Below are 16,984 nucleotides of genomic sequence, written 5' to 3'. Positions count from 1 at the left end.
AAAAGAACCAATCAAGTGTAATAGACGAATGACCTTAATTGTGATATGACTGTGGTATGAATTGGTTTAGTTTTTAAATTTGTCATTTCATTTCATTTTCATTTCATTTATTAGCGTCCTATATTTGACATTTTCAGAGCCCCGTTTTTTCATATTTTATAACAAGAGTTGAGGCTCTTCTGTAAGAAAAATTCTGAAAATGATATTTTGAGTTCTACTTGTTTGAAAAATGTGTTTAAAATTTTACTAATCCAACCAACCGTTCACACCTATTTACGATACGTATTTTAAATGTCAACCTCACCGAAACATACACTATTTAACAGTATTTTAAATGAACCTAACCTAACCAACTTCAAACTATTCAATGGTATTGGAAATGTAGCGAACCTTGTGTAACCAACTGTTCAAACAGTACTATAATTATTTAAATTATTGCAATACTGTTTAACAGACCCATTATAGTGAGGAGTAAAAAAAATACTAATTTCAAAATTTAATTTTAATTTTTTCGGAAGAGCAATGACTAGAATATTACTGTTTTAGTATGATTTTTAATCTGGCTCGCTGAACATAACCAAACATTTTGCTTTAATTATCATACTGCCAAAAATTTAGGTAGGTACAGCAAAGTAAAGTAGGTAACCAATTAGGATATACATTGTCCCCGGGAGAAATTGTTCCATTTTAAGTATCCAATTATATTTTTAAATATTTAAAAAAAAAAAAAAAAATTGAATGTGTTTCTGAAGTGAAATTGTAACAACCAAAATGTATTTGATTTTGAAAGAAGATATGAATTGTTAAACTTTGATATATATTGGATATGCTATAAGGAACAATTACCAAAAAGTATTACTTCAGTGACAGGAACTGATCCTGGAAAATTGAAGTCTTACCTAACCACTGAGCTAACTCAACAATGGATATTATGTGGAAAATATTGGGTTATTAATGTTGTAATCCCAGGATTATAACATTTTTAAACCTTGTGTTTGTTTCTTTTTGTAACTTTTTAAATTTATGAAATTTATTTTACATTTATTTTGCTACCGCGAAGTTTTTTTTTGTCACACCTATACACTTGCGTGTTATACAATCATGTCAAACTTCTGTCCATGGTGCTTGTGCACTTTATTCAATTCCAGTGCTTACTAAAATTTCACCCTCAATGTGCCTAAAGAGTATAACTTCAAAAATGTCAAGAAGTTAAAAAATGAATTAGGTATTGGATTTAATTTGCTAGTTTTATATATGCGCTCCTTGCCTAGATAATTACTGCCAATTATTCTCCCATTTTGTCCTAGGGGGTATTAATTTACATGGTTATTTCAAGCTGGCTAGGTTTTAGCTGATGATCATTATGAAATGTTCATTTAGGCACATTTAAACTACAGTAAAAGCATTGTAAAAATATTAAACAGTTTGCAAAATAAATATTTAAAAACATGTACTATAATAGCAATACCACATACTGTAACATGATGTACCATAATTCTACAGTAATGCACTATAATTATTATCCAATAATACAAAAACAACAAGAAGGGAATTAAAATAGCTCAGAGGAAAATAAATGGATTACACTCTCCTGCTCAAAATTACTTGGTTTTAGTAGTAGGTGCTAAATAGAATATTTTGAGGGTTTCATTCCAAAAAAAAAAAAATATAATGGAACTCTGGATATTTACCTGGATTATATCCATCAACATTATTGAGTGGTTTTGAACCCTAGGGCATAGACAGGATAGCAACATTTTGAATACAGTACCAGTATCCATAAAAACCATACTAAATGCGTACTGTAAAATAGCACTTTCAACAACAATATTACACATGTAATAACTTAAGCTATAAACCTTTTTTAATAAATATTACATGAATAAGTATTCATATCTCAAAGTGGGTGAATAATAGGACAACTACTTTCCTTATAGCCTAATTGCATTACCTATTTAAACAGAGGAGAAAAATTGTATGCTTAGTAATATTTTTTCTTCTTCTGAATCTATAATGAATGTATACATAGGCCTATGTATCTTCAAACTACTGTAGCTATATTAGCCAAACATTTCCTGGTTGTTAATAAAAAGTGTGCTTTAAATATTTTCGTATGTTATAATATAATGTTTGGTGAAGGTGCTGAAGTATTGCTAACTATTCGTAGGTGCACTGATGTGAATCTGTTTGCCTGAGCTGGACGTGTAGCCCCACCTGAGGGCTGCGGACAGCAATGAATGATGATGGGGCTCCGTCTGCATCCCCGCAGCCACAGGCCGAGGGTGAGTGCTACCCATGGAGCTAATATACAGTAATACATCTGGAGAGGACAAGGGAAGGCCAGCAAAGGATGCGAGGTGAAGCCGGGTATCGGCGTTTGTTCCCTGCTTCCTACGCTGGAAGAAAACGAAAACGAGCCAAACTTGTCTCGCGCGGCGGAAAAATCCTCCAAACTAAACTCGCAACAGCTCCGAAACTATCAAAACAATCAAACTGAAAATTTTACTGGATTATCTGTAAACATTCTTCCCCACACCGCTTTAATATTTTTTTCGAAACATGAATACTTTCATTTTTAAAAATTAAATACCTATTTACTGCCAAATTTTTTTGTGAATACGCAGAGTAAATTTCAACATCGAGGAAAAATTTTTGTTTGCAACTATAGGTGGGGGACACCTGCGAATGAAATTAGGAAGAAGCTTCAAATTTTATTTATATACCACTCTAGACGCATTCAACCCAATACTTTTATTTTTACAGAGAGTTGAAGTGGGAATAATGTTTCAGTGGGTAACACTACCGACATATGTCTTCGTAACGCACTTCTTTTTGTTATTATACTTCTCAAATTTTATAATTTCATACACAACGTTTATAAAAAAACGAATTCTTACTTACTTCATTTAATCTATTACAAATCTCTTGTAATATACGTGTATTAGTAGAAGTTAGAAGTCTTTTCAATATCATGTTCATGTTCCAGTCTACTTACTCAACCAACGTAACATGCAAACCTTAGCTAAACACTGGTAGAGAATTGTTTGTAATAACTGTAATGCTATGCATATACTGACAATGTAAGAAACTTTCAATTTTATTAATTGTTTGCATAAGAATTAATAATTTTAAAAAATCATAGAATAGGCCTTTATAGACTGAAAACCTTTCACGTAGTTTCAAGTAGCGTACATAAAAGTTTTTAAATATATATAATTACCAAATATTGTTGAATATATTTAACATTTTTATACATGTTACAACACACATATAATAACAAGCCTATATAGGATATAAAAAGACAGACGCCAAATTTTAGCATTTTGTATTTCTTTTCTCTGTGTGAATAAAATAACAGTTCTTAACGTAGTTGCTAATACATACTGTACTATATTTCTAAAAAAATACGAAAACCCCTGACATCGTCACCATAACAATGATAAATTTGCAAAATAATTAAGGCACGTCTTTTAATGCTACGAAGCACACTCTTAAGAGAAATGTTTTAAACTTATGTTGGGATTTATCTAATATCTTAAAAGCATTGTGAAACCGTTCCTTTGAGGGAAACCTTAATATACCGAACACCATATCATCCTTTAATCGAGTTAGATTTTCGCTTCTTAAGACCCATTTGTCTTCAAAATGCACTGTACACAATGCATGGTTCGGAGACGCAATCCAATTTTTCCGCTTTGTCGCTTTTTCCCAGATCTGTCGTTGATCGTCACGTTTTGGAAATCTATGAAAAAAGTAAAGAATTATGCAACTGAAACTACTTCTCTTTGTTAAATAGTTTTCTTAGGTTTTTCGAAAAGTTCGAAGATTAGTTACTTCTGTTTAAAACATTTGCCACTTTTTTCTGATGCTTCAGAAGTTTTGGGAATTAATTTAGTTAACAAATGAAAAAAAAAATCTTTAATACATGTGAAAAGCAACCCATCCGGCTTGGAATTCCATCGATTTGTACAGCCATATGCGCTACAGGAAATCACCATTGTAGCCGCACACCAGCGCCACTCAAACCTCAAGGACAAGTGGGCTGGGGCTGCGTTTGCAGTAGAAATACGCTCTCCTCCTCTTTCTTTTCAACCCTTCTTCGCAACCGGCTGGCTTCGCTCTCGCCCTACACATGTCCACTCCAGATCTTCTTACATGCTCCTTGGTGCTACCCCGGCTGTTCCCAGCTCTGGCCACGTAGATACACCGGGCTACCAAGTATTATGGGTTGTACGTAATCATTACTGATCTAGACGCCCAGTTACGGAATCAAGGAGTTTTATTTATTTACTACGGAAACGTAGGAACTTGGTGGCATGTTAGAAATATTGTGTGCATTCATCATTTAGTATAATAAATCTTGCGCATATAGCAAGTTTGCTGTTTGCTGAATATATGGTGTTAAATATTTTAATGGCTAAATTTCCACACAATCGCTGGTAATAATAATTACTATCTATTCATGTTTTCTCTATGAGAGATGAAAATTTGTGTTATAATAGTGTTAAGTGTTTAGTTTTAGTTTTTGGATAGTTAAATATATGGTTTTCTAAATCTATGATTGAATAGGAAGTGGTGCAAAAATTACACATATTTAGGTATCTTTTATTGTAAAGAAAACAGTTTGTACAAGGAAATAATTTTCTTATAGTTTGTTTTATGCGTAAACAAGGAATTTTCCAGAACTAATTCAGTCTATAAGAAACCATCCTGTAAGTCAGAAGTATATTTTGACGATTATAATTGTGACAAACATATTCGTATTTAAGGATGAGTAAACTAGTAAATACATGTTCTACAATACTTACTGAAGAATTTCATAATAAATCATAAAGAATTTTAATATTATGTTTTATGAATTGTAATAAGATAATAGAACATTTTAATCATCGCATGAATTTGTAAGAAGACCATAATATAGCTTCAATAGTATAGTTTACAGCAGGAGATGATATTACTTCTATCCTACAAGTAAACTAAATGCAAAGCAACTAGAACATTAAGACTAGTGGTGCTGTTTATAAGAAAAAATTCAGCGCATTAGTTAAGGACAAGTCCACTATGTCGACCGAAGGAAGGAAGCGCCATCGGGTGACCGTCCCGAGAGCCTTCTACAGCCGAATCCTACCTCGAACACCTTTCGTTGAGTTACCAGCTGAAACCCCAGGAACCGGAATAGGATCGTAGTTCATGATGAGTAATAATTACAGCTGGAAGCTGTATGATACATCAATTATTCTTCAGGAGCGTTGAATAGTTCTGTTCGATATCACAACATAAAAGGTACTGTCTGTTCCTTAAAGGTAATATTGCACCACTGCCCAGATAGATGTCCAAGATAAATTAAATTCATGCCTTTTAATTCTAACGTATTTTTAATTTATTAACTTCTTAGTTGAATCAAATCATTTTGATACTATTCGTTGCCAGCTGATTTGAATCACACTGTTTAATTTACTCTCACATGTAAATGTGAGTAATTTAGACTCAGAAGTTCTGCTCTTCAAGCATTGAGCTAAGCCAGAGCATGCATTTATATTTATTTTAGAATACAAGTTTCAGAATAAGTAACTTAAACATATTTTGAGATTAACTATTTAAGAATTATCTATTTGCTATTGTATTTTTGGTACTGTCAGAACCGTGCAACGCTTGGAATCATTAGTAATTCTGACATAAGCTGTACCTATCTATTTACAACTTAATATGTTGTATTTTGTGATAGAAATCCCTTTGTGAACCATTGAATATAAAATACATTGTTCACGAAATAACACTAAAAAATGTAATCAGTGTTAATGGTTTTACTAATATGTACTTTATTTAACATTACATTGTTAATGGACACTACCACGTTATGATAGCCATCTTGACTACTACTATTCACCAGCCTTCCCATGATGCCTATCATCTGCAGTGGTGGCAACCTACATCCATGACAATTAGTAATGTCACATCTGAATTATTTTAAATAATTTTTCATGTTTCTTTGAAATAAGACACCCATTCTCAGTATATTGAAAATTTGTGGTATAGTCTTCAGAGCTAATTTTGAAAATTGATTTTATTATTTTCTTAGGAACACACTCTTTAGTTTGGTACATTATTTTGTTTAAAATACACAAATCATACTTCATAGTTAATAACAAGATAGATTTATCTAACAATGTTTAGGCTTATAGAGTAGTGTCACAACAATGGTATTACAATTTTGGTAAAATAGTTTTTTTAATACAGCTTGTCATCTTATTAAAAGTGCTAGGAAAACAAATTTACCCTCTAAGAGATTTACATATCCAAGCATAAACATTAGTATAAATCCTGATACCTACTAACTATAGTATGTTTTTAAATCAAGTGGTTTTTAAACCTCTGTACATTTGAAACTAGTATTTGATGGATCTACTAGCTCATTACTGTATTTATAAGCAGAAGGGTCATCCCAGTGTATAGGTAGCACTATAATTTGAGTCATAAAAATCCAACATTTTACTATAAGGGTCACCCTCGAATATGGTATTGTGTTTTTTTTAACCAACTTTCTTCCCAAATAAAAAAAAATCAGCAAGCTATCTTTTCTTATCATTCCCTTTTATAAAAACTTGTACCCACGTTACAGTCAGAGAGAAATTTGCCCCGGGGGGAAGGGGGTGGAAGAATGTAAACCATCATGCTTTGAAGTGCGGCTTTCAAAGCACCAAACAAGATGGCTGGATTTTACCATAGAATGTTGCATTTGAAAGCTGGTAATTCTATGCAAAAAACAATGTTGGGCCACAGTTGCATCTTAAAAACATGTTGAAATAGACATGTGGAGATTGTGTACAGTGCCAGTTCATGGGACATTTACAACGATGAGGGAGGGAGTACTGTGTACATGGCCACATGCACTCATAGAATGTACACACACAAACTCTGGCTGGTTTAATTGTAGATTTCCCTCTCCTCCACCCGAATACTAGCCCAGCAAATCACGTCACTTGCCGGTTCTGGCAGACTAGTACAATGGCGCCATTCATAGTGCTTTTCACACAGTGCTCAGATATTTTAACTTAACAATTTTTAATTACTTATTATGTTTTATATATATATTTAAAGCCAACATAGGAGAGTTTTTTATGCATATACTCGAGGACAAACTGCAGTTATAAATTTTCTTTTCACCTAAAGTAAAAAACTGGCATAAGGGTAGCACTAAATTTTTTTAAACAAAAAATCAGCATAAAATGTGTGATCCATATGCAGGTAAAAGCAGTACTTTACACTTGTGTTTTCTTATTTTGCAGAGCCTAGTATTTGATGTGAACTTAATCATGTTTGCTTTAGTATGATTTATTTAATGCACAAATATTAATTACTGACACACTGGATACATTACTTGGCCTACTTACTACACTAGGCGCACTATAACTCCGAGCTTGAGCTACGTCACACATGAGGAGTAGGGACTGCAACACGTGTGGGGGGTCGGGTGGATGAGGAGGGGGTATAAGCAGATACTGCGACCTTTCACAGCAGGTAGAGAAAAGCAGAAAACATTGACCACTTACCACTGACGTTCCAAGCACTACCTCATTTCTTCAACGCCACTGACTGTTCCATCCGAAGAGTCTGATGTGTAAACGTCACTGCTGTCACTGTTTGCAACTGAACAATCATTTTATCAATTTCAATGTCAAAACGCACATCCTTATCCCAGTATTCGTTCTCGAGTGTCTTGACGTGATTGCAAATTGGTATACAATCTTCTGGACCCATTCGGTTAAACATCTTCTCGCAAAGTTTTTTTATATTTGCCAAATTGCAAGTAACATTTCTTGAAGCGACTTCTCCTTTAACTTTTGCCCATATTCTTTCTATCGGATTCAAATCCGGATGATAAGGGGGCAGACGAAGTAATGTGTGGCCGCTATTTACCAATAGTCTGTCTGCTGAGTACTGCACTTGTAAAGGTTTGTGCTTCTTTATTAGGTTATACAAGTTTGGTTTGAGCATGTTGCTAGTAAAGGAAATATTCTCCTTACTTAACCACTGTTGCATTTCCAATTTTGTCGAGCTGGAGGTAGGCGTTTTATTTATTTTTACATTGTGATAGGTAACATTATCTATCACAACAACACTGTTTGGTGGAATATTTGTTATTAATTGTTCGGTGAGCCATTTTTCATAATTATCTTTATTCATGTTTTTGTGATAATCCCCTGTTGCCTGGTGCGACTTCCACATTGCAAGAGCATTTGGGATAAAACCTTTTCTGCCACCTGCGTGAATCATTATTAATCTTTGACCCTTTGCGACAGGCACTAGTAAACCATTTGAGGACATGTCACTCCACATTTTATTTTTTACATGAGACGACAATATGTACGACTCATCCATGTATATCATTGTGCGTTCATCGTTTCTATATTGATGCATACTCTTGAATATTCTATACGTTTTTGCAGAATATCTGATTTTTCTATTAAAAGTAAGCGCTGCGGGTTGGTTTTCTGCCACCTGAATCGTAGCTTCTTCAAAGTCGTCCTTAAGGTTGTATTGCTACCTTGGTAATTTATGTCATTCTTTAGTTTACGTCGTACAGTTTCAACAGTCGGCACACGTTTTTCAAGTAAGTAAAAATTGTACACAGTACGTCGTACCACAGCTTCATCAAAGGTGTCAAGTTCGTGTTTACATGTTTTCTTTCGCTTCTTGTTGGGCGTCTCGAAAGATGTTCCTTCACCAGCTTCATTCCTCTTAGCCTCCCTTTTAATTGTTTGTACAGTCGTGCGAGACACACCCGTCTCCTTAGCTGTTCTCAGCTGTGCTTTCTCTGGTGAAATGGAGGGTTCCTGCAATCGTGCTTCATTTTCCATAAACTGCAGAACGTTATAGACAATCTCCCGCGCCTGCGAGTGCAGTTTTTTACTCTTAACTTTTGACAACACTGGAGGCATTTTATGTATAAAGTTGTACTTTACTGAAGTACTGCACTACATATATAACACTGGCTCTGAACAAAAGTGATATACTACATGCACACAAACCTCATATCCAAACTGTAAACGAAAACGTTTAGTAAGTACCACGGATGTGTTATCGAACGTATTCGTCGGATTTCACAAGAGGACTAAGTTTTCACTCTGTGCAGTAGTAGCGTGTAGCCCCTGTTATCAAGTTACGCAATATCGCTCGTTGCCGCGCCACGTGTTGCCTTCCCCAATGTCGTGACTCACATACACACATCGATTTTCTAACCGTCACCCAGGCTCGGAGTTATGTTGCGTCTACTTTAACTGTGCTTGTAATTATCGGGCACTTGTTTAGTGGTCAGATCAGTCGCCTCCCAGCCAAGTAATGAGGAGTCTTTTACCAGCATGGTTAAACCTGGATTCTTTGCAAGTGGTAAACATGGATATTGTTGGCTGTGAGTTTTCTCGGAGTACTTTCATTTTCTCCACCGATGCATTCCATCACTACTCCATCTTAGTGTTTCACCCATTGCAAATGATGAATACAGCAACTGTTAGGCTGATACTCACAGAATCAAACAAGACGCGATACGGCGTGACATCGCACAATGCTGCACAACAGCTGAACACCATCTTCTCGCATCAGCTTAAAACTGTACTTCTGTTACATTATTTCTTCCCATATTCTTAAAATCAAGTTGTTGTCGTGACACTCCTTCTATAAAATAGGTCTTTCCTGTTTTCAAAAGCCACAATAAGTTCCAAAATACAGTACTTAAAACATCTGAAACTTTATTTCGATAGGTAAATGACTCTACTCTATGTAAAATAATATATTTAAGAAAATTTTATTCAAAGGTCCCAAAAAGTCTTGAAATTGGTTAATCAGGTATTTTGTAGACACTTTTCATAATGAATTATACATGAAATGGTTTCTTAATATGAATCTCAGTACAATACAAATATCAGTTACAAAACAGGATTTGATTAAGTTATTGTAACTGTACATTGACCAATCAAAGAAGATGGAAAGATGCTATTATATTGTTGAGCTAAATAATTTATAACTTCTTTCTTTTTGGCTGATGCTATAAGTTTCTGACAAGATTTGATGGATTTATTTTTGGGAAAATTATGCTTTTAGAATGGAAGATGTTGTATATATTGGTTTTATTTTTATAAATGCTATATATGTAATTGTGTATTTATAAAGATGGTGCAAAATACTGTATAGGTACTATTCTATTTTTATTAGGGATGGGCCGGTCGAATCCTCGAATCCCACCGAATCTCTAGTATTCGAAAGATTCGAAATTCGAGGGAAAAGATTCGGGATTCGAGGAAAAATATTGATGTAAATGTAGTACTTTAAAAACTTAAATGCTTACAATTTACTTGGCCTGTTTATGTTTTCCTTGGAACACAACCTATTGAGGTACAGTAGAACCTCGTTAATACGTGATGGTCAGGACCGAGATAATCACGGATTACCGAATTTCACGGACTAGCGATTAAAAGCCCGGAAGGTCTTGTCAAGCTTCTCAGACACTGGCGTGCAGCTGGGTTTAGGCAACGCCTCCTATAGGACAGGCCCGGGAACCGGTTTGTGACGTCAGGAAACTTGGGCATCGCGCTCTCACCAGAGCTTGCCTTCGAATTATCTTATATTCACCTTATAGATCGTGTGTGGAACGAATACTGCACTTAACATTATGTTTATGAAATTTTTATAACTTCTTTACATATACGCATGTTTGACAAGTGTAACAACAAAGAAAATGAACGTACAGTACATATAATCCAATCTAAGACGGCGATTATCTCAAGAAAATTTGGTAACTATTTTCGTACATGTTTTTAATTAAACATAGCTGAGTAAGGCGTTGATTACCTGTGGTTCTTCTATATGTAACTGTTTTACAATTATTGCAATAAATGTGAACAATATTACCAGTTTAATAATAACTATATATATTTTGCAGTGGTTAAGTTCAATGTTTTACGAACTTTTTGTTTCTCCTGCCAACAAGACTTTTGTACAATATAGTTTCAAAAACTTGATAAAAGGTGAAAATATAAAACTCCAAGTTTTAAGTAAGTGGGAAAATAAGTAGATTTGTCCCCTAAAATTTTAAATTATTAGTTTCAGTATACGTTTAGCTATTATAAATGCTAGTATTTATATAGCTGTGTATAATACTTACCTCTAAAAATTAATAACTCAAGAATATTTTGTTCTTAACATATTTAACTTTTCTTTAAATATGCCTCAACATTATAAATACTTTGGTTATGAAATAAGATTTGTTTAGAAAATAATTAAGAATATTTGGGAGAACTAAGACTACTTAAATTTGTTTATTGTAGTTACTCAGAGGTTAAAAAGTTTACTATATAACGGTTCGTTATATACAAAAATAAAACAGTTCAACGCCGATTGCAAATTTTGATGTTTTTTATTATTTTTATTTTTTTAAACAGAATGCCCCGACGAATCCAAACACTTGCAATAGTTCATTCACTCGTTCCACACATATATCTGCCCGTCGAAAAACTGCTGGTAGCTCGCATGACGAGAAATTACCGAAAATTAATAGCGTAGATGAAGTCCTTCAGTAAATGTTTTACTGCAAGTACAAAAAAATGGGACGACCTCGAAGAGGACCGCACCCAGCGAAAACGAATTCCGCCCCGAGCCAACTGCCGACGAAGGTGGCCGCAATTTCTAATTCATTGTCCGAAAAAAATTAAAACAAATTAGGTTGACTTACTATTCGGCCTGGCTCCGACCACCAACGTGAAATTATCTATTAGTACATTACATTATTATTTAGTGAGAAGCCACCGAACGCGACCTACTGTGGCAGCGATCGACAGACGACTGGTGAAATCTGGCCACTCTCTTCTCCACGCAGGGAGGAGAAGTCACCTGACCTCACCGACCAATCACACGCACGCTTCATTCACTCTACAGATACAAGCCAATCACAGAACAAGTTACAACACATGAAAAAATCTTGTACACACAGAAATCTGGGCTTCCCCTGATCAGTCTCTTTTCAATTTCACATCGAAATCGGGGACTTCCATTCTCGTTCTCTCTCCCACACCGTGAGAGAGCAGTTATCACCCGGTTCCCATGCAGGGGGGGAATTACCGTCTTTATCTCGGTTGGCGGGGAAGCACTGTTCCTTTCTCACTCCCACTTACAGGCCTCTCATGCCTCTCTTTCTAACCATCACACAAGCCCAGACACAGTCCCGTGATTTATAATTATATTACAACACGTTAATAAAAATTAAGAATAATAATTATAATACGAATTACTTTACAAAATTAAACTTATTAAGAAAAACCTGAATAAGTAGGCCTAAACACGTAAAAATCTAGTACAGCGGCTCATTTGTAATTAATTACATAAAAATTACTAATGATAGAAAATGTCTAATAAAATACAAAATACCTTCTTAAAACACATAGCAAGTGAAAATAACATATATTAAAAGCCATAACATCTGATTATACTGTCTCATAATATACACACCACTCTAAAAACATTGACTTATTTATATTTACCTATACAAAAAGAAGTTTAAAAGAAAATTATTTAATTAGGAGGGCAGGGTCTTGCAACATTACATTACCCCCCCCCAACTTTTCAATTAAATTAACACTACATTTAATTGAAAAGTTACAAAAGTGAAAAACTAATCTGTACAAAATAAATACAAAACATCCTGAGAAATAAATGCATCCAGTAGTTACTACCCTTGTTTATATAGAAATTCAAAAAACTGTTACTTAAAAACTGCAATCTCAATTCTTTGATAAACACCCAAAAATTTGAAAACGTGTCTATTTCTACAAAGTGTCAACAATTCTTCACAAACGGTTATCTCCCTCTCATCAGTGCAAAATACAAATAACTTTGAAACTGGTCTCTCTACAAGCTTCAAGTAGACACCCCCTGGTCAACGAAGAATCTTCAATATCAACAAAAAACTCTGAACAACTTACTTGTACAACTGTGGAAACCTCAACACCAGCTGCAATATACTCCATAACTACCTCAACGACGACGAAAATCTTAAGCTCCAGGAATTACGTCTCCATGACCACCTTAACGACGATAAAAACAAAAACTTAAACTTCTCAAACACTTACACCTCGGCAGAAACCTCGATGACAATAAAAAACCTCAAAACACATTATTTCCTTTAAAATCCCTTAAAAACCGCTGATACTCTGATTCTCTGCTGCTTCTGACAATCTCCTCAAATCCCATGAAATAACCACTTTAACCCACAAATTAACCAATATCTCCATTCTTCATATCTGCACTAATAAAAACTTGACAACACTATCGCTTTAAAACTGTTGACACAAATTTTCCTATATTCCCTCCAAAAAAACAACTTCTAAAATTCCAAATATCTTCACAATACCACTATCATTAACTTCAACCTCTGGATAACACTTATTTCAAATTAGGACTAGTCTGCTCAACATTGATAACCCAATGAACTATTAACTTCTGAACAGAGCCATCAACTTCCTAAGACACAAACTCCTAATAAACTTTCCACAACAAAGAAACTTTTTTATAACACACTACCTTATCACTCATCATATTCAAACTTTCTTATTAAAATGTTACACAACCCAAAATACATCCAAACTTAATTCTTTATCCATACTGCATTTTCATTTGTTTACATTATTCACTTACAATTTTTTAGTATCATTAACCATATAAAAAAAAATACACAAAAACATCATTATCACACATAAAAAATACACACAGTTCCTTTCCTTCCAACTTCCTTCTCCCTCATTCCTAGCTCCTGAGCTAGCCGAAAGGTAAGGGGCACCCAACTACAACCCTTTTAGCTGCTAGTCAGCTCGGCTAACCTTTTATACAAAAAAAAAAATACCCACAAATTACATACAGTTTTTCCAACCTCTTCTATCATTCCTTCCTAACTCCTGAGCTATCCGAAAGGTAAGGGGCGCTCAACTACAACCCTTTTAGCTGCTAGTCAGCTCGGCCAACCTAATAACAAATTACACACAAAATACACAAAAATACTCGAAGTTCTTCCAACCTCCTCTATCCTCATTCCTAGCTCCTGAGCTAGCCGAAAGGTAAGGGACGCTCAATTACAACCCTTTTAGCTGCTAGTCAGCTCGGCTAACCTTTTACCAAATTACACACAAAATACACAAATTTCTCCCAACTTCCTCTATCTTCCTTCCTAACTCCTATCATTCCTTCCTAACTCCTGAGCTAGCCGAAAGGTAAGGGACGCTCAACTACAACCCTTTGAGCTGCTAGTCAGCTCGGCTAACCTATTACCAAATTACACACACAATACACAAATTTCTCCCAACTCTCTTCATCTTTCATTCCTAGCTCCTGAGCTAGCCGAAAGGTAAGGGACGCTCAATTACCACCCTTTTAGCTGCTAGTCAGCTCGGCTAACCTTTTGACGAAATTTAAAACAAAAAATTATACAAAGCTATACACAAATATACACTGCACTTGTTATTACACATCAAATTTCATGCTTTACATACCATACTTAAATTTCCACAAAACAACCAGTTGACAATTCTATAGTCATGGCATGACAAATACTTCATTAAGATACAGACGTATGTTTCTATTCTTCAAAAACAAATTACATGAACCAATGCCTTTCCTCAGGTTTCAAAACATACCTCCCCTTTCAGCAACAACAGCACATAAAATTAACCTTGATGAGGGGTGGGAGCGACCAAGGAGAAAGGACGCACCCTTGCAAAAAAAAAACATCGGACTCCATGCCGGAAACATATTTAAAATTAACCTCCTGGCCCCCCAGCTGCCTCACAAACCACATTACACAAAGAAAACTACCTTTGCTGCATTATTTAGGGCAATACAAAAAATTCACCTAACCTCTGGCCATCATGAACATACAACTGCTTCTGCAGCTTCAAAACTCGACGACTGTTATTCATTAACATTTAGTATTACACTTCATACCTTTAATATAGGATGTTGTCACCCTGTCATTTAATCCAAAATAAACATTTAGCATTACCAATGTGTGTGGCATTTTCATTTAAAATATTTAACCATTTTAAAACTATATCATTTTCCAAAAACATAACTCATAATAAACTTTAGTTAACATCTTCCCATGACACAACATTTAACAAACCAAACATTCATTACCCAACTGCAATGCAATTCTCACAATGTAAGCATTTCTTCACATAATATTTAGTAACTGTCTACTCAAAAATAATTTATACCATTATTATTATTACAACAGAAAATATTCACATTAACTTTGATGTATTTATCCTCCTTCTCTTTAAAAATCTTGTAAAAAATTGCTGTTATAACATTACTTGTGCATTCCTATATTATCCTATAACTATTCTTCAAAAATACAAAAACTCTACAAAATACAAAACATAATTAAAAAGTATACAATTCAAAAAATCAAAAAAAAATCTGTAAAACATAAAAAAAAATGGCAAAATTTGCAAAAAATTTAAAAAACATCAAACACGACACAACTAGTTTTGACTCTACCCTTCCATCTCGGCCGTAGGCCAAACAAGCCAACACACACTGTTTCCAGAGGTTGCATCACCCCTGTCCATTTACTATTACTTTCTTTTGCCTTTGAACAGAACAAAAAACTGTTTACTATCTCGGCGATAGTTCTGTACACATGCTTCCACACCCAAAACCTCTGACCATGTTGCACAGTTTTTCTCACATGAATCAAGGCAAAAATTTTAGTTTGTACACTATTCAATACACACAACCCACATCTTGGTACATTACCGCTTACACTTGGAAAAAATCTCCCTTTTAACATTTCTCCGCAATCTGCAAAAGTCAATTCACCGATTACTTCCTCAGCAAACTCATCCTTAAGTCTATCTGAGAATGTTTGCATTTCATTTTCTACTTTTTTCATCTGTTTACACAAAAACCTGTTCACATGTCCATTAACTCTACATTTACTAATTTTTTCAACCACATTGTCCAAACATTCGCTGTTTCCCTCATCTAGGAATTTTTCACATTCATTCTCAATGTTTACCTGCTCACGTACATCATGCACAATAACTTCAACATTTTCTTTCGACACTATTATTTCCCTATCACATTTTCCTACATTTGCTTCATTTGCACATTCATCTACTTTGTTCGTACACGTGGCTACCTGTTCATTAATTTTAAAGTCATCAAATTTGTTCTCCACCCTGCCGAATTCCTGTCGCAACTGTGTGCCTATTTCACTCCTTAACTTAGCAATCTCTTGTGAATTTCCTTCTATTTTGTGAATTGCCTGATCTATTTTGTTGTTGGTTTCATTCTGTCCCTGTTCAATTTTACTAGTAAGATCCTGTTTTAGTTCCTGTTTTCCCTGTTCCATTTCCTGTTGTATTAACAATAGTAACTGCATGATTTGGTCTGACCCCCCCATAACCTCAACTGAGCTACAAATCGTCATAATGAAATATATAAATTACAAAATTTTAATACAAATATTATTTGAATGCTCAAAACAAAAAACAAAAAATGCAAACAATTAATTTAGTTCCATTTTTTGACTTGCTATTTTTCGGCGATTCATCCCGCAATGTCCCGCGAAGTGACGATCTCGATGTCTGGCAATGAGGTCCTGAAGTCCTTCGTTGAGACAAGCCTAAAGTTCCATGGTGCCTTGGGTCGCTCTGTCCCGCGATGTAACGCTTTCCGCCGTCTCTCTGGAACACTTCACTCGCCGAAGCAGCCCGTCGTCTCTTGCCGCAATCGCCGCTCAGCTGCACCGACAGTTCTGGAAAAACTTTGCCGTTTTCTTCTAAACTGTTCACTATTTATCATAGATTGTTGTTATTTGAGGTTATCGTAGTCGCAAACTTGTTTTGAGAATGTTTGTATTTTTTATTTACTGCCGAAAATGTCCGTCTTAACCTCAGGGTCGTGTCCAAATTCAAGCCTCGCGGCCGGGTGCCAAATA

At 34.9% G+C, this 16,984-nt stretch overlaps 1 protein-coding gene across 3 annotated transcripts in view; it reads left to right on the top strand.

Annotated features, from left to right (window-relative positions):
* Positions 1-16,984, top strand: part of LOC134530844 (uncharacterized) — a 52,418-nt gene that overhangs the window by 332 nt on the left and 35,102 nt on the right. For all 3 annotated transcript variants that reach the window (XM_063366099.1, XM_063366098.1, XM_063366097.1), the window contains exon 2: positions 2,168-2,282. In XM_063366099.1, coding sequence (XP_063222169.1) covers positions 2,234-2,282 — 49 coding nt within the window. In that variant the 5' untranslated portion in view covers positions 2,168-2,233. The remainder of the gene's footprint in view (positions 1-2,167; positions 2,283-16,984) is intronic.

This window comes from Bacillus rossius, chromosome 3, assembly GCF_032445375.1.
Source record: "Bacillus rossius redtenbacheri isolate Brsri chromosome 3, Brsri_v3, whole genome shotgun sequence".
NCBI lineage: Eukaryota > Metazoa > Arthropoda > Insecta > Phasmatodea > Bacillidae > Bacillus > Bacillus rossius.
This window is presented reverse-complemented; position numbering and strand designations above follow the sequence as displayed.